This window comes from Electrona antarctica (assembly GCF_951216825.1).
Source record: "Electrona antarctica genome assembly, chromosome: 9".
Lineage (NCBI taxonomy): Eukaryota > Metazoa > Chordata > Actinopteri > Myctophiformes > Myctophidae > Electrona > Electrona antarctica.
In genome coordinates, this window is record NC_136790.1 from 26,223,356 (window position 1) to 26,245,737 (window position 22,382).

Genomic DNA, 22,382 nt, shown 5'->3' on the forward strand with positions numbered 1-22,382 from the left:
TGATTTCCTGTTTTTGGCTATCAGCTATCTAAGTGTATATTTGTACGTCTCTAAATGTTATGATGAATTGAACATGGTGGACCCTATTGTAATTAAACCAGTGTAATGTGTAATGCTTTATGGTATCATCCACAGTTAACAGTTTTGTATTGAGTTGTGCTTGAAATGTACTGTAATTCTCCAATCTGTTAATACATACTTCAATCAATCAATGTTATAAAAAATAAAAATGGATCAATTCAATACTGGATGTCATACTCCGTACGGCACTCGGGCCTGGAAGGGGGGGGGGAGACACCTTCCAGTCACAACATTCGTGACGTTGCAAACGTCAACAGCGTACGTCGTGTTGCTTTTGAACCAAGGAAATAATTTATTTATAAACTGACGCAAGGGCGCTAAATCTAAAATAAACTATCAATAAAATGTAAAAAATATATATATACATATATATAAATATTACTGCACGCACACGGTTCGACTACGCTCCACGTTGACCAAATGGTGCGCAGTGCTGACTAACGTTAATGATGCACTAGGAAAGGGGACTGGCTAACGTTAGCATAGCTTGCCGGGTCAGGCTAAATGTGTAGCTAACGCGGTAGATAAAATGTCACTTGCTTGTAGACTTGCTTCGATCTGTTTCGTGTTCCTATGTAGACGTGGAGTATTGTTAAAGAGACGTTTGGACCTGTGATATTTATTATTATTGATTACCTAAGCATAGCGGCTACATGGGCTGCAGTTAAGTTGGTGATCATTCATTGCTAGCCACAGTTAGCCTATTAGCATATGTGGAAAACAGGCCGTTAGATCCACGACCTTCTTCCGCCCGGCTCCCCATACTGAGCTGCAGGATTGTCCTAAGGACCATGGCGCCGCGTTTACAGCTGGAGAAAGCGGCTTGGCGTTGGGTTGAAACCGTGAGGCCGGAGGACATCGGCCAGGAACACATAGAGCTGGCATATCGTGTCAATTTACCGGCCTGCAAGAGAGGAACATGCAGGTGTGTATGGTGTGATAATGTGTTTACACTGTATTTAATAATAACATGCATCAATCCATCCATTCACAACACTCGAAAACATACAATTCTAATGTTAAACTCTTGTCCACACAGCAAAGTCGGTAGGGTTTTTTCTTAAATTAAGCCCCAGAACTTTGTGGATGAATTCCATTACGTCAAACAGCATAGATATGATGTTATATGTCAGCGTTTAGAATCAGACATTGCTCTATCTTGCAGGAGGAATTGCAAGGGAAACCCTAACTGCCTTGTAGGTATTGGTGAACAGGCATGGCTTGGAGAGATCGATGAGAATGCTTTCCACAACATTGATGACCCAAATTCGGAGCGTAGAGATATGGTAATTATTTTCTATCTGCCTCACCTGACCTCTGTCCCAAATGATGGAAATGGTAGCCTGATCAAGTCTAGCAACAGTTGTGTCGTTGCCAGATTACTCACTTCAGGGTTTCTTGAGCATTGGGTTGGGATTCAAAGGTAGGTAACAAGATGGTCTTGACAGTGTTATGAACAATTTGAACAACTTTCAACTTGTGCGTGGTCCCTATTTTGGGCATGTCATTGCATGCAAAATAATAATAATAATAAAAGCATATCTACAAGCGATGTGAATCATGTCACGTGTTGGGAGCTTGTGGATACTATGCCATTAGTTGCATGATATTATATAGCGATTAAGTAGTTAATAGAGGAGGAGTACTATTTTTTGATGTAGAAGGGAGTGTTTGAACTGGGGGTATTGGAAAAGAAAACAACTGACTTGTCTATCCACCTGTCTCTATCAGAACACCTTTGTGGGTCTGACCAATTTGGGTGCAACATGCTACGTCAACACATTCCTGCAGGTGTGGTTCCACAATCTGGAGTTGCGCAGGAGCCTTTACCTGTGTCACAGTTCTCGAGCACAGGAGCACAATGACGACTCGGGTAAGGAAAATGTAATATCACAGACACTTATGCGAGACATGGCAACTTTATTTATTATTATTATTTAGCCCCCATCCCCAAATAGTCGTTATGCCAATTGTTGTCACTGCTGTCGTATCCTACTGACTCACCTGCCAGTAAGGAGCCCCCACCAGGAGGCCGTAGAGCCCTCGTCCTAATCCTCCCCCCGCCCAACAGTCCCTGCTGACAGGTGCCACCCCAGCCTGTAGTAGGAGTATGTGCAATGACCAATAGCACCCTCTCCGCCCAGCTTCCCTCCTCCGGACACGGGCCAATTGTGTTTGTGTAGACGCTCGACAAAGCCGGATGCACCACGGTGGATTCGAAGTTTCGAACCCACAACCTCTGTGCTGTTTGTTTTTTTTCCCTTTTTCTTTTCTTTTTCTTTTTTTTACTAATCTTTGCCAATAACACCCATGTACTGTATAGCCCCTGTCAGGGTCAGCCGCTACTTGTTGGTCTTGGGGAAGGTGTAGACAACCACATATCTCCTGACTTTTCACCTGACGATGAGGACTTTCACTGGGAGGGTGTAAACCATGTGTAGGAGCACACTATCCCTTCCAGTTTTTCTACATACGGATTCGGAACACCTTTTCAACCCTGTCCAAACTGTAGGAGTCAGGTTTAAACCCCTAATGTTGGTTGATTTTTTTTAAATGTCCTACCATTGCCTTGGAGGTCGCCCCAACTGAGGCTGAACTGCAGCGTTCATCCATGGATGATTGTAGTTAGTCCTACGCATGGTGCATGCCCTGTTCATCATTGGATGTTCGGAGTTTTTCCATGGACAATAACTTCGTCTCGCGCATGTGCCATGTATGTCCATGGCTTGGCTGACGACTGCTGTGGGAAAAATATAAAAATGCAATATGTCATTAATAAATTAATGACAGAAATAAATTAATAGTGTAAATGTGTTTCAGACTATGAGCCCGAGTCCATCTCGGAGCACCTCCAGTATCTATTTGCACTACTGCAGAACAGCAACAGACGGTACATTGACCCGTCGGGGCTGGTCAAGGCACTGGGACTAGACACAGGACAACAGCAGGTGAGCATTTAGCTAAAGTCTGCCTCTTTTTAGTTTTTATCTTTTAAAATGAATATAGATGAGTTCACAGATAAAATATAGAACAAGACAGTGCAGATACAGTCTAAAACAGCATTTTTAATCAACGTCTTATTCTGGTTTTATTGTTTTAAATGCCCTCTTTATTAAAGGCAAAGTAAGTATGTAACTTTGCCATGTGTTTACATTACAAAACAGTGTATATATATATATATATATATATATATATATATATATATATATCCACTTTCCCTCTATACCTGCAGTTATCAACCACTGCAGTAGTGTGGTTGTGTTTACCTATTGAAACAAACTACTACTACTACTGCGCTCTCACGATATTATTTGTTTTGGTCATCAAACAGAAAGTGAGTGAAAATACAGAACGAGGGACATGATGGGCAAAACATATAGTTTTAAACATGGGGCAAAGTAACTATGCCTTTAACAATAACAGATGTAAGCACCTTTCTATATTACAGTAGCTGCTCTTATTTCCATGCGTTTCGGCGTCAAGCTGAGGCTTGACACCAAAACGCAACCATGTTTGCTATGTTTGTCCGTGCGGCTATGAATTAAAAGTACCAGAAGAACATCGGAGTGGTCTTACTGTGAATCTCCGTGAGCCGTGCACCTGGTAAACTGCATATACAGACTGACTGCTCGTTTTTCTTTTCTACTGTGCTCTTATTTCCTGCCAGCCCAGTCATCGCAGTGTTGTGTTTAATTTGCAGGATGCCCAAGAGTTCTCCAAACTCTTCCTGTCTCTGTTGGAGGACACTCTGTCCAAACAGAAGGACCCTAGCCTGCAGGGTGTCATCCAGCAGCAGTTCTGTGGACAGTTCTCCTATGTCACTATGTAAGGACATGCAATGTTTCATACATATGTACTATGTTCTATTAGTCGGCCCTCAACTTAATCGTTACGCCTTGTGTCTTATAACCACAATGCTGCTTAAAGCAGGAACAAAAACATGGGAATACATCACATATGTAAAATGCATTTATCAAAATGCAGTTAAAAGGCTTTTATATCAAAGGAGCCATCAGAACGTTGTCCATGAACTAATATAAACCCAAATAACTCCCTTGCCCAAGCGGGCTGTTTTAGCTCACAGATAGAAATGTAATATCCTGTGTGGGAGACCTGCGTGCTAATCCTGGGAAGGACAAATGTTGCAATTTGCAGGTTTAACATGGTTAGCTTGAGTATAAAGACTGTTGTCTAGGTTGTGTCCACCAAAGCATTGACCATTATTTTAAAGACATTGGTTGAATGTATTTGATGTGTCTTTTGTACCCCAGGTGTAACCAGTGCAGCCGTGCATCTGCACTGCCGTCCAGATTTTATGAGCTGGAGCTTAACATCCAGGGTCACAAGAATCTCACTGAATGTGTGACTGAGTTCCTCAAGGTAAAACATATTAGATTGAACTGTCATTATGCAAATGGTCAAAGGAGCAATTACACAATACATATATGCATATATGTGACTTGTAACAGGGTGTTACGTACTTTACTGTTACATACTTGATTTCCAAATCATTATCACACACAGTCATTGTTTTCTAACTTATTTTTTGTTGTTAAAATTCCAATCGTCCAAATTGACACATCGAGTCTCAAAATGTAGAATGAATTAGTAAATGTACAGTAAGGTCAGAATCTGTCACAATCTAGACGGATCACGGAATGATCTGTCAAATGTCTCGGATGTACTCGTATATCATTATCAAATATCAACTAATGGTGTTATGTCCCCCACCCAGGAGGAGAAGCTGGACGGGGACAATCGCTACTTCTGCGAGAGCTGTCAGAGCAAACAGAATGCCACCAGGCGCATCAAACTCCATAGCCTCCCAAGCACTCTCAACCTACAGCTCATGCGCTTTGTCTTTGACAGGTTAGCCACGGCTCTGTGGTCTGTCGAATCTGTAAACAAAACAAAACAAAAAACAGCTTAACTTGTGCTACTACTTCATCGTATTGTCCTTTCAAACAGACAAACGGGCCACAAAAAGAAGCTCAACACATTTATCAGTTTCCCAGAGCTGCTGGACATGGGTCCTTTCGTGGATGGAAAAGAAGGTATCTATACAAGGATGACACTCAAAATTGATAGTATTCACATGGCGTCCATCATATTTGGGGGTCGGGTGGTATGACGAGAGAAAAATATGGTCAGTGTCACAGTCGCCATCTAGAGGAGCGTGGACAGATGTCCATGGCTAATGTAGTGAGCTGCTGGACAGATCCAGCACCAAATGTCTTGTTCACACTGCTAGTAGGTCAAGGAAGTACATCCCCATACAGTTTCGCATATCTCTGATCTGCCCTCCCTCCATATTAACTAACTTCATCAATAATGACCTCATCAGTATGATGACATAGATCCACATGCAGTTATTAGACCCAGTCTTGTTACATTACAGCATATTGAACTTGAAAAGTATTTTCTGTGACATAATAGGGCTATTTATCTGTATCACATTATAATATCCCCCAGACCAGAAGTGTACGTATGAGCTGAGTGCTGTGCTGATCCATCGTGGGGTGAGCGCCTACTCTGGTCACTACATCGCCCACGTGAAGGACGCGCGTACCAGCGACTGGTACAAGTTCAATGACGAGGAGATTGAAAAGATGGAGGGGAAGAAGCTCCAGCTGGGCATTGAAGAGGACATTAGTGAGTGGTTTGACATGGCACAAATTGATAGGATTAAGGTTCAAACCTTAATCCTATCAATTTGTGGAAGCTTGTACGGAAAATAATTTCACCCACTATTAATACGTGCAAACTGCGGCACATTGTTAGAAATCTTCCAGCATTTTCAACCTTTTCTCTACATGTCGACATGTTAACTATTTCTCTACTGCTACTATGGCCCAGTCTGTCTGCTAAATATTCAACATGATGTAAATTTATGTTGACCATTGGTAGAGCAAAGACTTAAAAACTCAGCAAGACACAAAGCCAAGGTCAACAAACTGTATGGTAATTTGAATAGGAAAACGAATCTAGGAATCCTGTTCGAACATTGTGGTTTTAAGTTACACTTATCCATATCTTATCCCCATCTGCCCTACAGTGCGAAGTCTTGAAGTGATTGCAGTACAGTTTCTCCAACCAATATCCTCTTTTCTTCCTGGAATTTATCTTCTCTAGCGGAGACATTGAAATCCCAGACACGAAAACCCAAATGTAGTAAAGGCTACCACTGCTCAAGAAATGCCTACATGCTGGTATACAAGATCGTAGAGGAGCAGAACACAGACACCTCTGAACCCACTGCAGACGTTGTCGAGGTACCAGGTGAGGGCTCATGATGGTCTGTAATGACCCATCATCCTAAATTGGTTTATTTGTTTTGTTTATTCCCTTTGTTTGAAATGTGGGCAGACTGGGCACTCCCCATTTATTTAGCTAGGTAGCTCAGTTAATTTGTTTATGTAGGTAACATTTTAATGTAGAAACCCATTAAGCCTGATTTACTGTATACTGTGCACTGGTGTGGCGCACTGAAATTAGCTGATCTCAACGCATTGCTCAACCAAATATAACTTGGGCTTAAATCAGAAATAATAGTCTCTTTTCATGACACCTTCCTTTGTATCTCCTCGTTACCCTCCAAGCTTTCCTGCAGAGGCTGGTGGACCGAGACAACCACAAGTTTGAGGAGTGGTGCATAGAAATGTCTGAGATGAGGAAGCAGAGCGTGGACAAGGGCAAGGCCAAACACGAGGAGGTGAAGGAGCTCTACGAGCTTTTACCTGCACAAGACGGTCGGTAAAGACGTTCCCTGACTCCCCCTAGCCTAATTATGTCCTGTTACAATTATTATGTGATGTTGGCCTCAAACATGCCTCGGAGACTATCGGTTAATTAAAAGTGACAAGGGAGACCAGCAGTATTGTCATCCTTGCAGTGACTACAGTACCTGTCAAAATAGATTCTGTTGCACCTCAAATCATGGCTTCTGCCCATAGAAAATTTGGATTTTGTTTTTATGTGGTGCTTTAAGTTATGCAAGTTTTCATAAGCCCAACAGCATCATTGGGTGGCGGCTTAGGGGTAGAGTGGCTGGATGGTAACCGCAAGGTTGCCAGTTCGAACCCGGGCTCCCCCAGAGTTAGTGTTGAAATGTCCTTGATATGAGCAAGACACTGAACCCATAATTGCTCCTGATGTGCTGGTTGGTGCCTTGCATGGTTTCCACTGCCATCGGTGTATGAGTGTGTGTGAATGGGTGAATCTATGTAAAGTGCCTTGGATAAAGGCGCTATATAAATGCACCATTTACCATCATTGTGTAATTGAATACGTACTATTCCAGTCTAATTGTGCTAGGGTGAGGTTGTTTAATGTCTTTTAATTTGGCAGGTCTTGGGCATCTGTGGCTGTGCAGGTTATCTTTGTTTCAGATGTCCCCCTCTCGTTCCTCCAGGCCAACCATATGAGTTTGTTCCTCTGGATTGGTTGAAGAAGTGGCTAGACGACTCCACGGCCACAAAGGAGATCAACAATTCCTTATTCCTGTGCTCTCACGGCAAACTGCACCCCGACAAAGTGGGCGAGGCCAAGAGGGTCTCCCTGGCGGCTGGCCAGCTTCTTTACGATCGCTACAGTGGAGGGCCCAGGTTGGACGGTAAGTCATGTTACAAGGGTTTCTCTATCATTATTTATAAAAATAAATGCCTTTTAATTTCTCTTTGTTCAGTGACTCAACTTCAACCCTGTTGAGCTAGACTGGAGACGGACAAATTCATTGTTTTGAATTAGAATATGCCAGAGTCTCTTCTAACATAGTACTAAGCTAGTACTGTCACATCTATGAACCAGCCAAGGGTACAATACCCTTTAGTTCTAGAGTCGAATATGTTAATTCGTAATAAGACAACTTTTGTCTGTTCATTACACAACTATATTACTGGCGCTCTCTGCCATCTTGCCTGTATACAAACAACTATTCCCTTCCGGTCTTTCCAGACGTATCGTTGCAATAAAATCTCTCCCCATCACCTCACATTGCACCACATTACACACATGTTATTATTAACGGGAAATGGGTGTAACTCAACAGCATATTGGCATTAATCACGTGTGTGTCTGTTTGTGTGTCCATGTCCGTCTGTCCAGCCTCGTCCTTGTGTAATGAGTGTGTGGGCCAACGGTGCAGGGTACTCAGACTAAAGAACCAGCTCAATGAGGACTTCAGGGAAGTGTCCAACCTGGTCAAACGCACTCAAAGGTACAATGTTTGTACCTGATGCCTGAATGTTTGTTGTAGCACACAAAGATGAACCCCTTGACTTGTCTGCATTATACTAGTAGACGATTATGCTCATTGTGTATGTGATTGATTGTCTTGTCTTCCCATCATTCTGGCCTGTACTTATTTCTGTCCACTTTATTTCCTGCTTATCCCCATAACTTTCTAACCAACCCATACAGTAAATGTGGTTGTGGTTTGAAATCATATCATTTATAACAATCCTGCCATTCCTGCCAAAAGCAGATTCATGACAAGCTTAAAAGGATATTTCACTTTCAAAAGTTACTTGATTCAGTAATTTGATATTCATTTTAGCTGCCCTGCCGCTTCCTATACTATTATTAAGTTATATTACATTATAACTTCAAACTCCATTTTAACCATGATAGATTCATCGAAAACACCCAACCTTTTTTCTGGTGACTGATATTGTCCTTCTAATACGAGGGGGTGTTTTTTCATTTACTGTTTTCATTTATTTGTAATAATTCGTTTTGGTGATTTAGGCCCTTTCCCAATTCCTTTTTTAACCCTACCCCTCAGCCCTTGCCCCTTCCCCTGCTCCTACATAATGAGTGTCAAGGGGTAGGGGGATAAATCTTCACCCTAGGAATTGGAACGTCCCTAAATATTGAACGTCCCTTGTAGATATTGATATATTGATTTACAACCTGTTCTCAGAAAATAGCTGATCTGCAAGCTCACTACAGACCAGTGGTCCCCAAACTTTTTCATGGACCCCCAAATTGACAATAATTAGCCCGCAGACCCCCATTTGAAGAGATATGCCAGGGACCCCATAGATTTTTACGAATCTAGCAGTGTCACGGACCGCCAGTGTGACATGCATTAGTCCATGGACCCCCATTTGATGGCATTTCTGTCTCTGGGACCCCAAATTTATATTGTAAAATCAATGTTAATTAACTCTGAGTGTATAAATGGACCCTTATGGGTCCATTTGGACCCATAAGGGTCCAAACTATAATTTAGCTGAGGACCCCCTGGAACTCTCCCAAGGACCCCTGGGGGTCCCCATAACCCACTTTGGAAACCACTTTCCATAAGCTGTAGATCGGCTATTTTGGGAGAAGAGATGGAACGTAAACATTGCTGTGGTTATGATGAAATAAATATATTGTAATTTTGTCTCATCTTGGTAGCCCACCAGAATGTAATTCAGCTAGATATAGCTCATTCTGACACCTGCTCAACAGTTGTACCTGATTAATTGATTATTGTATTAACAGTTTGTATAGAATGGGTACAGTTATATCATATACAGGCAGGGTTAGAAAAAGGAAAAACAATTTACAGTATAGAAAGAAGGGGCTGTGGTCACATTGTTTTTAATATCATTAAGAACAGTAATTTTCTATCATGTCCTATGACAAGTCGTGGTATGCTACATATGATCATATGAATGCCAACAAATTCAACAACATTTAACAATGAAAATGTCATCGTGATTCATCTCCATCCAATGTACAGGCTGTACAGCAGCTTGCAGTCTGTTCCATAGCTGGTTTGCCTGGGGGGAAAAACAACACCATTGCTAATTAGTTATGTAACTTTTGCAACTTGTGGGGATTAGCATAACATTGGTCATGATAAAACCATACCAGCTTTCACTGCAGCGAGTAGCCAACGTTATGCAGCGACAGCGTTATGTAGGTACAGTAGGCTATTTCACGGCTTTTAAGAGCTCCAAAACTGCAGAATGTTGACATATCGTGGTCTGGGGGGTCGGACTGATGCCTGCTAGTTAAGCTAGTTTGCATCCGAGTTGTTCCACCGGGGCACCGGCGGTAAATAAAAAATAAAAAAGCGCCAATGCCAAATGAATGGTTAACGTTACCGTAACGTTGTATGAATGCAACGCCGTAGCATATCGTTAGTTCAAGTGAGGTAACGTTAACCTTTGCTAGAGATTGCGATATTTTTGGCGATGCAGATTGTTAACACATTCAAATAATATTGGTTATTATCATATTCTTCCATAATAAAGGACGAAAAAGGCGTCTTACCTCGTCCGCCTTCCGCCCTCTGTGATGTCCCTCCGTTTCAAAGAGAATTGAGAAAACCCTTCCTCCTCACGTGAACGCGCATCAGCAAGGGGAAGGGCTAAGGGCCATGGAGAAGGGGGGAATTGGGAAAGGGCCTAAGTCTCCTCTGGCCTCTTTCTGGAGGAGGTTCTTCTTCAAAATATTTACTAAGAATAAATGAAAAAACACGACCCCTCACGTATTAGAAGGACAATATCAGTCAACAGAAAAAAGGACGGATGATTTCGATGAATCTATCATGGTTAAAATGGTGTTTATAGTTATAATGGGTTTGTATAGGATGTGGGCGGGGCAACTAAAATTAATATCAAATATCTAAATACTGAATCAAGCGGGTGCAGTACTTAGTTCAGACTAGTCATTGGTCCGACAAACGACAACCTACCTCACACCCTACTAACCATAACCGCAAGCACGGGAGCAGCGCATGGACTAATGCTCCGTCGGAATTAAGTGCGGATCCAGAATCAAGCAACTTTAAAAACTGTTTGGGGTGTTCACATAAGCCTGAGTAGATGGCCAAAACTTTTTGAAAGTGAAATATCCTTTTAACATTTTGAAAATGCTTAAAGGGATAGTTCACAGAAAAAAAGTTCTGGCCATTTTATGTTCTATCAATTACACAACCCATGAAGCATTGAATTCATGGAGATGTTTTTGTCGCATCCCAAATCCTATAATTTGATGACCAGTCATCAAATTATTGGCTTGGGATAGGATTGCGACAAAAACAAACCATGGGCCTATTTAGGACTGATTCTGAAAAAAAATTACAAAAATGTTATGCTGCTACATACTGTACATAGCAACAAGAACCCCAAAACGGGTTCCCATCCAGAAAGGTCAAAACACCAAAAGGGGTTCCCTTATGGGATAGATAAAAAGTCATTTTGGGGGTGAACTTTCCCACCTTTGATTTCAAAATGCTACTGCACATGGTGCTTCTGCAATCAAATGTATAGCACAACAGTTTTGCAGCCGACAGTCATACTGTGTGTGTGTTTGTGTGTCTGTCCGTCTGTGTGCGTGCGTGCGCCAGTGATGAGGGTTACTGGGTAGGGAAATCATCCCTGCGCAGCTGGCGTCAGCTGGCTCTGGAGCAGTTGGAGGAGGATGAACAGGAGACAAAGCACAATGGACAGACCAACGGACAGGGACCACACAGCACCAGCAGTAGCGGTAGAGAGAAGAACCCTCTATACTTTATACCAGTGGTTTTCAACCCGTTTCATACTCAAGGCCCACTATTTATTAATTTGGCATTTGAGCCACGGGACCCCCATTACATTTTGCCTCGCAAAAAAATATATAAAATTGTTATCGTCGGATAAGATCGTGTCCACAATTCCAATCCATGCTGTATTGATTTGAATCGTTGATCAAAATACAATTATTTTACATTCTCTAATTGTGTAGACTTCTTGTAAATTAAGTAATGCAGATGTTTAACTGGGATCGGGAGTCGAACCCGCGGCACACTGCCAGACTGGATTACCAGCCAAGGTGCCTGGACCGCTGAGCCACGGCCCATGCCTCTTTGTCCTTTCTATTATTAACGCCCGACGCCCAGGACGAAATCTTGTCCAATAGTTTAACTCTTAAGAATGTAAAATGAAACCAAATGGACCCATACAAGGACCACTGGTGGTCCCTGGACCACTGGTTGAAAACCACTGCTTTATACATTTAGTAGCTTTGCTTATTTCTATGGTTCAAAAACCTTCCAAATGTTGAAAGATCAAGCCCATGTTCCTACTAGTTTATGGGTAGTATCCTAAAATCACCAGATGACGTGAACATAGCCTTCACAAAGCCAGACCACAAACTTTGCTTCATTTGTTTATTACGCTCTGACAAAGTTCAGTGGATGTTTTTGGTAGATTAGTCAATTAATTTCCCTCCTTTTTGTTCTCCAATTATAATTGTTAAACCGGTAATGATTATAATGGCTTGTCTTATTCCTAACTATATCTCGACACTAGTTTTCCATAGTTATTTCCGAAGTCTCACATTTTCCGAAGTCTCACATTTTAAGTGGACTGAAGACTTGCATATGATTACCTGAGGAGTAACCTGGTGATGTCCTCTGTCCTACCTTCCCTGTACATGACTGAAACGGACCGACAAATGTGCCTCTTTTGATGGATTCTTACATCTGTAGTTATTGTTTCTCTGTAGAGTATGGCCCGGACCTCCCAGAAGGCAACCCGGACGAGATGAAGACATTCAACGAGGACATCCTATGTAGTCATGGTATTATTCTTTTCTCTCTATCTGGCATTTGCACACAAAGTATGTTAGTCTTGAGATCAACAATTGTGTGTGTGCTTATTCCTTTTCCAGCGGGTCTGAGTATCCTAGACGCTGATCGAAGACTGGTGTCGTCGGAGGTGTGGTCCAAGCTGAGAGCTTACTTCCCCAAAGCCCCAGAGTTTACCCAAGAGCAAGAGCCCTGTTCTCAGTGCCTGGTGGGTTTAAATGCAAATACAGGCTGCATGTATCATCTTGGAACACAAGGCTTCCGATTTTACCTGATCTCTGTGCATATTTACATTTTTAGACCCATTTGATGTTGTACAACTTTGCAGGCCTGGATTAACAATGGCATTTAGTGGAGCTTACAACTTGCAAGGCCCTGTGCAAGACTATTTCAAATAGGTACAGCTGTCGCTTCCGTCAAAACCGAATTCATAGTCACCGATTTCAATGTAACGCAACACAGGAACCCCACCTAGTGTTTTTGGTCGTCCAAAGGTTTCTTAACCACTCGGTGGGAGGAGACTCAAAAATAGCTGATCCAGTGTCGGGGAGCAGCCTTATAACTCTATGGGAGCAGCCTTATAACTCTATGGGAGCAGCCTTATAACTCTATGGGAGCAGCCTTATAACTCTATGGGAGCAGCCTTATAACTCTATGGGAGCAGCCTTATAACTCTATGGGAGCAGCCTTATAACTATGGGAGCAGCCTTATAACTATGGGAGCAGCCTTATAACTCTATGGGAGCAGCGGCGACAGTGCTAGCGCTGCGCTGAACGCACACACGTTCATTCACTGGGCGCACAAATGCAAAAAGTGTCGTTCTTGATTAGTATCTATGGATTGTGACAATATCTAAAACGTCTCCTACAATACATATACTTGAATGCATATTCATAACAATGGATGAATATGCAATGGATGAATATAACTGCCTCAGTTCCCTGCATATTGGCAGTAATGTAAGGCTCATAAATTGTTCCTGTGATCGTAGAAAGTCAAATAAGGAGGGAGTGGTGGAAATATAGAATGAGCTGATGCAGAGTTTCCCCACATTTAACGAGATATTTCACGTTTGTGATCATTTTAACGTCTACTCTGGCTTTGCGAGTTGATTGATTCAGTATTTAGATATTTGATATACAGACATGCTCTTCCTATACAAACCCATTGTAACTTCAAACTCTATTTTAACCACGATAGATTCATTAAACACCTGCTTTTAATTATAAAAAGTAATTGCATCAAGCAACTTTAAAACTGTCTGGGGGGTGTTCACAAAATCCCAAGTGGACATTAAAATGACCCCAAACATGTTTGAAACTAAAGTGAAATATCCCCTTTAAGTTGTCTCTGTTGTCATGCAGAGGTTGGAGCAGGAGGAGAAGGACAACGAGGCCGTCAGTAAGATGATGGCCATGGAACAGAAGAATCAACTACCCAACCTGTTTCAAGAGAAGAACCGGCCCACACTCACCAAGTGGCCTCAGGTAGTGTACCACCCAGCTCAGAGACAAACTGTAGGGTTGGGACATGGAACCGGTTCTTTTTCAGACCCTGTTCTGAGTTTGAAGAACTGGAATCGGTTCCATCGTATTTGTAGCCATTTCTGGAACCGTTTTTTATCACACTGTCAGAGTTTGTATGTGTATTTGACGTCTGCTATAAAATTACAATACCAGTGATTCAGTGGTTCTCAATGTTTTAATTTCAGTCTGAGAGGTTCCATTTGTACTCCGTTACAGTCCTGTAAGGGTCCATTTGGAAGGGTCCTAGGAATCGTTCCTAAAGGTTCCCAATCCCAACCCTACGTGTGCATTAGATGTCTAGTTGTTTTAGATGCAGTCTGAAATTCTGGGCTTCTTTCTCGTTTCAGGATACTGATGTACTTTACATAGTCTCTCTGTTTTTTGTGGACGAGTGGCGGAAATTTATACGGTAAGGTTTGTCTTCACTCCACATCAGCTACGTATGGGTCTGAAATCATTATCGACCTGTAGTAAAACCCTGTACATAGATGATGTCACCTTTCATATCTGTGTTTTCACCATTGGTTGCTGAATCTTGTGGTCTCTCATGTAAGTAGGCTGTGTTTTTTTCTCTGCGTTTTATAGAAGGCCTACAAAGTCTTCTCCAGTATCGAATGTTGGCAACAGCGTGCTGCTCTGTCCACACGGAGGCTTCATGTTCACCTACGACTCCCTGGTCAATGGAGATGCCCAACAGTGAGTGTTCCTGAACTAGAATCTTCTCACCCCAACACCCTCCCAGTATACGGCCGTGCTGCCGTCAGCGCATCATTGATTGCTTTCACTTTTGCAGCTGAAAGGATAAATACGTTTGTTTACACTTTGCTTCTTCCACCCCTAATTACACAAACACACACCAGGTCATATGGCAGGCTCTATGTTCTTCACAGACACAGTCCTCAGGTTAATTGGCGTGGCACAGACCACTTCAAGTGAGACAATCAAACACAGACTTCAATGTCATTTTACAGCTAAACCATACACTAAAGAAATAATTTTGAAAACATTTGAGGCGAGAAATAGGCAGTGCAGTAATAGAATATTGATTTTTATTTGATCAACACTTCGTGCCGGAGTTTTGCGAGCCGACAATATTGCGCTGGACACACCCGGCATAATATAATGGACTTTTCTTCAATGTAAGCAATTTAATAATGAAAAGAATTATGGTATTCTTTTGTTAACAGTTTGTCCATTTATAAATGTTTTTATTAAGTAGCCTTGTAATAAGCGTGGTAATGAATAGCAATGCGGTCTTTATCAATCATCGACAGTAGTGCAGCAGATGATTGCAAAATATAGCAAGAATCGTTCAAATGGTGATACACGCATGACATTTGGTACATATACTCTTGAAATCCCACTCTCAAAAAATACTGTTGGCCACGCAAAATTCCAATATCCAATATGTCCAGAAATGTGTTTTTTTCCTTTATAACTCAATGCATTGAATTTAAGCCCCATAAATGTATTGTGAATATAAAGTTGGGTATTGCGGATATTTTGGTACCAATTACGGTACTATTACGGTTCTTGAGATACAGCATATAGGTACTTTTACAGACTCTGGAGAGCAAGACATTTGTAACACTAGAACTCGACTGGCCGAGATCTAGCGCCACGCCATCGAGGTGCTAGATACCATACTTTACTTACCGTACTGTACCATATCGTACTGTACCATACCATACTGTACTCTACTCTACTGTACCATATTGTACTGCACCGTACTGTATTGTACTTTAACATACTGTACTGTACCGTATTTATTTTTGTACCAAATTTCATGCCTGTATCACCATTTGAACGATCGTTTCACTTATCTGCTCCACTACAGGCATCGTGTGAAGGCAGTTCATTTATTGATAATGATAGTGTCACTATTCATTATCCCTCGTTTTATCTTTAGCAGTTTAGGTTATGTTATGTACTATTAGTGATAATCTCTGTCGGACAATGTGCTTGCCAGTAGTCTCTGCATCTGTGAGCAACCACCTGGACTGTAGATGTCACTGTTTGAACGCTTACTTGGATTTCTAGTGTTGCTTTTGTTCTTTGAATATTGGTTTCATGTTGTGATGTTCTTACTGCACAGTATAGCTCTGCTCTGGCCCAGCGAATGGGAGGTGATCAGCAAACTCTTCATAGTGGACCAACCAATCTCCATTCACCGCTCTTGTCTGTCCACACCCACTGATACCACAACACAGTACAGCACGCAACCTGGTAAGATATGGGAATGGCTCACACTATCAGACGTTTCGTATGCCTTTTGTTATGGATGTTTTCCCGCTTCATCACACGCTATATAAAATAGTTTATTTCCGTTTGTGGATGCGCATCTAGAGCTGTGCTGGGAGTGTCGAGAGGGCTTCCTCTTCCAACAGCAGAGAGACCTCCGAGAGTATGCCCAGGCCACCATCTACATTCGCAAAATCATCGATGACAAGAGGGTAAGGGGCAATATGAGTTTTCATATACCAAAGTAATCCAAATTAGTCTTGGTAATGTTTAGACTGATTTTAATTATGTTTTTACTGACAAAAAATGCATATGCATGCATGATCATTTATCATATGACAGTATGTAGAAATCTGTCTGAGGTGGTTTTTAACACATTTATTGCCGGATTCATCAAGTAATCAACCTGCCGGTGCCGGTTTCACTAACCTTTTAAGAATCACCCGATCGTGAACCATTGCACGAACGTGTGCCTTAAAATAGCGCAATCGAATGTCCTAATGTCAGAAAATAACAACAAGGAAGAAAAACAGCTCCACTCACAGCCTGCCACCATTGTCCATAGCAATCCATTGGAGACTCGATTACCCAGCAACATGGGACGAGTCACAAAGTAGCCGCGGAAAAGCTTATGTCTTAAAAGTGATCAAAATCGCCCACTAAAACTTGGGCATCAGATGGGGCTCTCTTAAGCCCAAACCACACCAAAGGGTTGGGTCAGGACAAAACGTTTTTTAAGGTCAACCACACCAATGCAACTCCTTGCAACTCACTGAGTTGCATTGGTGTGGTTTACCTTAGAAGAATAATTGTCCCGACCCTTTGGTGTGGTTTGGGCTTTAGAGGTCTCCAAAACTCTCCTTGTAAACATTCTTCGCTCGAGCTCCAGAAATCTGGAATGCCCTACCCAAGTGTATTCAACAAGTGGACATACAGTATAAATATGTTCAGAAAAGCATTTTTTGTAAAGCATTTATATAACCTCCCTTTTCTATTCTTAAAATCCCCATCTTTTCATGTTGAATTTCTGTATCAGCTTTAGCCGTTTCATTTTCTATTTGAATCCTTTTAAATTGTGATTTGTTTAATGTGTAATTTCACTGTGCAGCACTTTGTGGCTTCTGTTTACAAATGTGCTATATACATTTATTTATGCTATTTATGTTTCAAATAACATGTACACACCTGCATATGATGCTGACATTATAAATGTCATGTACACAATCTGTGCTAATATATATTTAATTGTTCTATTTAACCTGTTTTCTATATCTTTCCCTTTGCTCCCACTCTACCTCTATCCTCTCTTCTCACTGAATACTACAAAGCGATATAAAGTCTAATGTTCTGTGTCCCTGTCTGTTGTCTAGTTGCTGAAGGAGGGTGCTTCGGAGCAGAATGCTAGCGGCTCAGAGGTAGAGGAGGAGAGGGATGAGCCCCCAAAGGTTGATGGAGAAAGAGACCCTGATTTCAGCCAGGTAAGATGGCCACCATAGCAACAATAGACATAGAATGGTTCGCCGCTGCAATTCATTGGACTGACCTGTATCGCAGTGAGGGAGGAAGTTCGCCAGTATATGGCGCATCCCCGGCGTCCAGTCACGTGACTCGCGTCCCTTCCTTTCATTACTTTCCTTGGCACCAACGCGGAAGCTTGATCTCACTTGAGAGCAGACGCCCCATAGCCGAAGGAGGCGTCTACCTTTCTATGTCTATGGTTTTGATTCTTGCATTGCCCAATGCTAGCCTTACTTCCTGCTCACCTGACTTTCTCTTCTCCAGTCAGAGGACATGGCGAAGCGTCTAAAGCTTGATGACGGACCTACTGGTTTTGTGCCAGGTCCCGCCCCCACGATCAGCTCCATCAAGACGGGAGGCATCAGGAGAAGTACGCGGCACAGGAAACTACGAGGAGAGAAAGCACTTATTGTATCTGCCAATCAGACCCTGAAGGAGCTCAAAATACAGGTGAATGCCCAAAGTGACCTGACCTGTGACCTTGGCATAGTTGCACCCATAGAAATCAATCCATTCATTCATAACAATGCTGTGCTTCCGTGTCAAACACGAAAGAGAAAGTAATCAATCCATGGGGGCCCTCCCTTAAGTGTTTATTGATTTGAAGGTTCATTGATCATAGTACCCACAGCATTAAACGTGACTGTGACGTCAAACAAAAGCATACTTTTTGCCATATTGCTGGATGTTTTTAAACATGCTCATGATTCTTAGCATAGAGCAGGGTTGTCCCAACACTGTATTTATGCATAATGGGGCAGTTTCTCCATGGTAATTAAGATAATACTTATTGTCTATGCTTGTTGTCCTATAGATCATGCATGCCTTCTCAGTGGCTCCGTTTGACCAGAATCTATCAATCAATGGACAATGTCTAACGGATGACTCGGCCACACTAGGCAGCCTTGGGGTTATTCCTGAGTGCATCATCTGTCTAAAGGTATGTGCACAACCACATTCCAGTTAAATGTCCAGTTATAGGGTGTTACTTCTGCTTTGCCACAGGATAGCAACAAACATTGCTGGCAGCTTATATGGGTAGAAGGAAAAGTGCTTTTGGATGAATGCTCTATAATCCCCTCAACATGCCATTTCAATTTGCGGTTGATTGGATGTTCATGACATGTTCATTTTTTGTGGGAAATAGTTCCGCTCACTATTTAAACCAATTACAGGCATGTATGGAATATCAATTTGACTGTCATTGTCAGGGCTCGACAGTGCGACTAGGTACTCGCATTTGCGAGTTAAAATATCACCGTGCGAGTTGTCAAATTAACTTTGTAGCACCCGTGCGACTACAGAATTTGACCGTTCAATCGTGATAAAGACAAGGCTCTACAGCAAGTGCACAGTCTATAGTCGCGGTTCTATACCTACATTTATATTTATATAGTACGGCGGTGTCGTTCGCCAAAAAGAGCAGATCTACAAGCTAACAACGTGTCGAGACTCAATGCGGCGTTCATTTGAAGATCTGTCCCTTTTGCTCCCACCGCCCCGCCCCTCATGTGTTGCTGTTCAGTACTTCTCTTCCCTGTCAGCAGCGAACGCAGCAGGATAGCATGATAGCACAGAAGGAGTTGCTAGGACCCCGACACGTTGAATACTAAAGTTATTTGGAAAGTTTAATGTTCAAACATCACTCTATAACTTTTAACCAAACGTGGGCGAAACAGCGTGCGGCCGTGCACGCAAAGAGTGCACGTGTGCACGGATTCTACCAAAACAACCATCGCTCAGCACCTCGCTTACAAAATCGTGTGCGCAGCGCAAATGATAATACGAATGACCGACTTGGCTGGGTACATATTAAGTCAGTAGCCTGCATAACGAGCGACGGAAAAAAGGCAAAGATCCCCCCACTACCTCCTTCCACCACGCCGAGGTGTATAGCCTATGTACGATGGTCTGAACTGAAGCAGTCAAAGCCAAGGAGAATGTTACAATACTAATAGTACCATCGAGTAGCCTGCGCCCTGCACCGAATCTCAAACGATAGAACAGCAGGATAAAAACGGATAGAAAGTCTGTCTGTCCATACATGAGCAACATAAAATGAATTGATTATCCATCTATCTATCCATCTATCCCTCTATCTATTTGCATAAAAAACGAATAGACTATCAGCATAAAAACAAATTGATTATATAGATTATATAAAAACAAACAAATCCAGATGAATATCAATATTGTGATCATTTCTGAAAGATTTTTCTAATTGCCTCCTACCTCATATCACTGTATTAAAGAAAAATCACACCTGTGTGAAGTGAGGGGCGCTCTTATCATCATACATCATCATGAATCATCTCATATTGGCCAATCAGAATGCCTGTTGCCTGTGATTGGTTAGCTGATTTGCTCGTTTACATATGACATACATTGTCCTTTCAATGTCAATGGCGTTTAATGTTTTGATGTTTAATTTACGTCATATTTAGCGGAATTTTGACCTAATTTCTCCTTTCATTGTCAAGATATTGAGACGTGTGGGGACTACAGCTGTATATAGGAGGGGCTAGCGCCCCTCAAAAACACATTATTTGATAACTTTTCATCGTGCTCCTAAAATAATTTGTGTGCTACTAGATTTTTCAACTTAGTCGCACACGTGCTACTTGGAAAAATGCTAAGCGTCGAGCCCTGGTCATTGTTACAATTTTGGCATTTAGCAGACACTCTTATCCAGTGCGCTGGATAGTGTGAAATTAAGTAGAGTAAGCATAAACTCTAGTCAACAAACAAACCTGAAGAAGGCAACTTAACGTCGTAACCCAATAAAAAGTATTTTTGGCATCGTAACTACGAGCTGTGCGACCTCTCCTTTCTATTTTAAAGTTTGTCTCCTGTGGTCAGCACCTCCCTACATTTGGTGTGCGCTCCTACCTTTTTGTTTGCTTTGAAACAATGTATCTATAGATAGATTCTTTATTTTTGTGTCATGCACCCAAGGCGCCCAGCCCACATGGACTTATAGGACACATATATATATAGCATCTATCCAAACAACACATCAGTGGTCAAGAAAAACCTTAACACAAACATGAGAACAAGTAACTAACACACAGCAATCTCCAACTGACTCTGGGGTGTCAGTTGGACACGCCATAATGCGCCTAGCCCGCATTAGGTTGAATTTTGCGCAGACTGGCCCATGACCTGAAATGAGTTTGACACTCCTGCTCTAAATCATGTTAGTACAGTTTTATTACATCACCTCCCTAGAGTAACTAATTTGCTGCTTTTGCTTTTAATTTAGTAAGTACTTGTACTTCTCACAACACAGGACAACATTTTTACATTTTGTCCACCAGCTACCTTGTAAATATCTTGATTTATTACCATGATATTACCAAGACTTAGCTACAGGTAACTGGATTGAAATTGAAAATGGTGCATCTTCAACACCATTTTCTCGCATATGGCATTATCAAAAAGCCATATGTGAAGGTATTATTAATATGAACTTCTATAATACAGAGCGCATACGATGGCATTACTGAGAATATAGATATTAACCCAATTTGGGCGGGAACCCCTTTTGGTGTTAGCATTATGTTATGCTTTAGCTATTGAAAAATAGCAGATCTACAAGCTCATAGCGCGCTTGTAGGTCTGCTATTTTTGAAAAATCGAAGAACGACTGACATAGAAACATAGCTTTTTCAGAAAACTGTCAGGATGTAGAAGACATTTTTAGAATCTGATCTCAGGTCAAAATGGGTTAAACCACATTTATAATTGGGCCAGTGTGATTTTAAATGTTTTCGTCATGCAGGCTGATGAACCAATAGCAGATTATAGCGCAATGGACGACGTTTATCAGGGTAAGTAGTGGCAGTAATTCTGTCATAAGAATTAGATTATTTTCTTGTTGCAGAAAGTGGATACATAATGTATTCATTCTGATATTGAGAGGTCTCTTGGTGCTCTTTTTCAGTTGGTATGCCTGAAGAGGGATTTAAAGGTGAGTGTACTGTTAAACATACTGTTAAAACATGATACTACTTTGTGTTTGTATATGTTTTCTAAATTTAATATTCATTCATTTGAGTTGTGCTAATCATAACAAATGAAAAAGATGAATACTATTTAAGTGTTTTCTTGGTTGAATGGTGAGCTTACCCTCCTTTTGTTCTGTAGGAACTGGGCTTCTTGGACATTGAGGGAAAACAACTCCACATTAGCTATGCTTGAAGTGGATGTATGTTGGGAGAAAGTCAGAAGATTTAATTTGTCAAGTGTTCATACATAAAAAAGTGCTTTAATTTGTTCATGTTTTTTTTATTATTATGATTATACGTTTTCCCCTCAAGTAGGTTTTTCACTTTCTGTTAAAACTGTGACTGCAAACCCACTGTTCTCTGTACATGGAATAAAGGATTGCTGGCTTTTTGATATTTAAACATACTAATAAACACTCAAGGAATTTGTGATAGCGCTTTTT

The 22,382-nt window shown here is 41.6% G+C and overlaps 2 protein-coding genes across 4 annotated transcripts in view; one reads left to right on the forward strand and one right to left on the reverse strand.

Moving 5' to 3' along the window:
• zbtb40 (zinc finger and BTB domain containing 40) overlaps positions 1 to 2,682 on the reverse strand; it is a gene marked incomplete at its 5' end in the record, with an annotated part of 48,833 nt that extends 46,151 nt beyond the window's left edge. Inside the window, one exon of the mRNA XM_079509253.1 lies at positions 2,644 to 2,682. The remainder of the gene's footprint in view (positions 1 to 2,643) is intronic.
• Positions 264 to 22,345, forward strand: usp48 (ubiquitin specific peptidase 48). 3 transcript variants are annotated; one of them, XM_079509248.1, is made up of 27 exons: positions 266 to 1,006; positions 1,247 to 1,367; positions 1,813 to 1,954; positions 2,902 to 3,029; positions 3,782 to 3,906; positions 4,353 to 4,461; positions 4,817 to 4,950; positions 5,050 to 5,135; positions 5,554 to 5,733; positions 6,214 to 6,360; positions 6,681 to 6,830; positions 7,493 to 7,693; positions 8,185 to 8,296; positions 11,426 to 11,565; positions 12,565 to 12,639; positions 12,730 to 12,854; positions 14,024 to 14,134; positions 14,521 to 14,582; positions 14,759 to 14,869; positions 16,269 to 16,399; positions 16,520 to 16,626; positions 17,785 to 17,892; positions 18,197 to 18,382; positions 18,747 to 18,872; positions 21,714 to 21,762; positions 21,876 to 21,902; positions 22,079 to 22,345. In XM_079509248.1, the coding sequence occupies exons 1-27, from the start codon at positions 873 to 875 to the stop codon at positions 22,099 to 22,101; spliced, it is 3,150 nt and encodes a 1,049-aa protein (XP_079365374.1). In that variant the 5' UTR covers positions 266 to 872; the 3' UTR covers positions 22,102 to 22,345. The 3 variants fall into 3 exon arrangements, with proteins under 3 accessions (XP_079365375.1, XP_079365374.1, XP_079365373.1); XM_079509247.1 differs by having other exon boundaries at positions 267 to 1,006; positions 14,012 to 14,134; XM_079509249.1 differs by lacking the exons at positions 17,785 to 17,892; positions 18,197 to 18,382; positions 18,747 to 18,872; ... (1 more) ...; positions 21,876 to 21,902; positions 22,079 to 22,345 and having other exon boundaries at positions 264 to 1,006; positions 14,012 to 14,134; positions 16,274 to 16,399; positions 16,520 to 16,628.
• The last annotated feature ends 37 nt before the right edge of the window (positions 22,346 to 22,382 follow it).

Excerpts from the sequence above, each read along its gene's own strand:
- usp48 (XM_079509247.1), top strand. The coding sequence starts at position 873 with ATGGCGCCGCGTTTACAGCTGGAGAAAGCGGCTTGGCGTTGGGTTGAA. Across the intron at positions 1,007-1,246 it reads TGCAAGAGAGGAACATGCAG|GAGGAATTGCAAGGGAAACC; the intron begins GTGTGTATGGTG and ends TCTATCTTGCAG. Across the intron at positions 6,361-6,680 it reads AGACGTTGTCGAGGTACCAG|CTTTCCTGCAGAGGCTGGTG; the intron begins GTGAGGGCTCAT and ends TTACCCTCCAAG.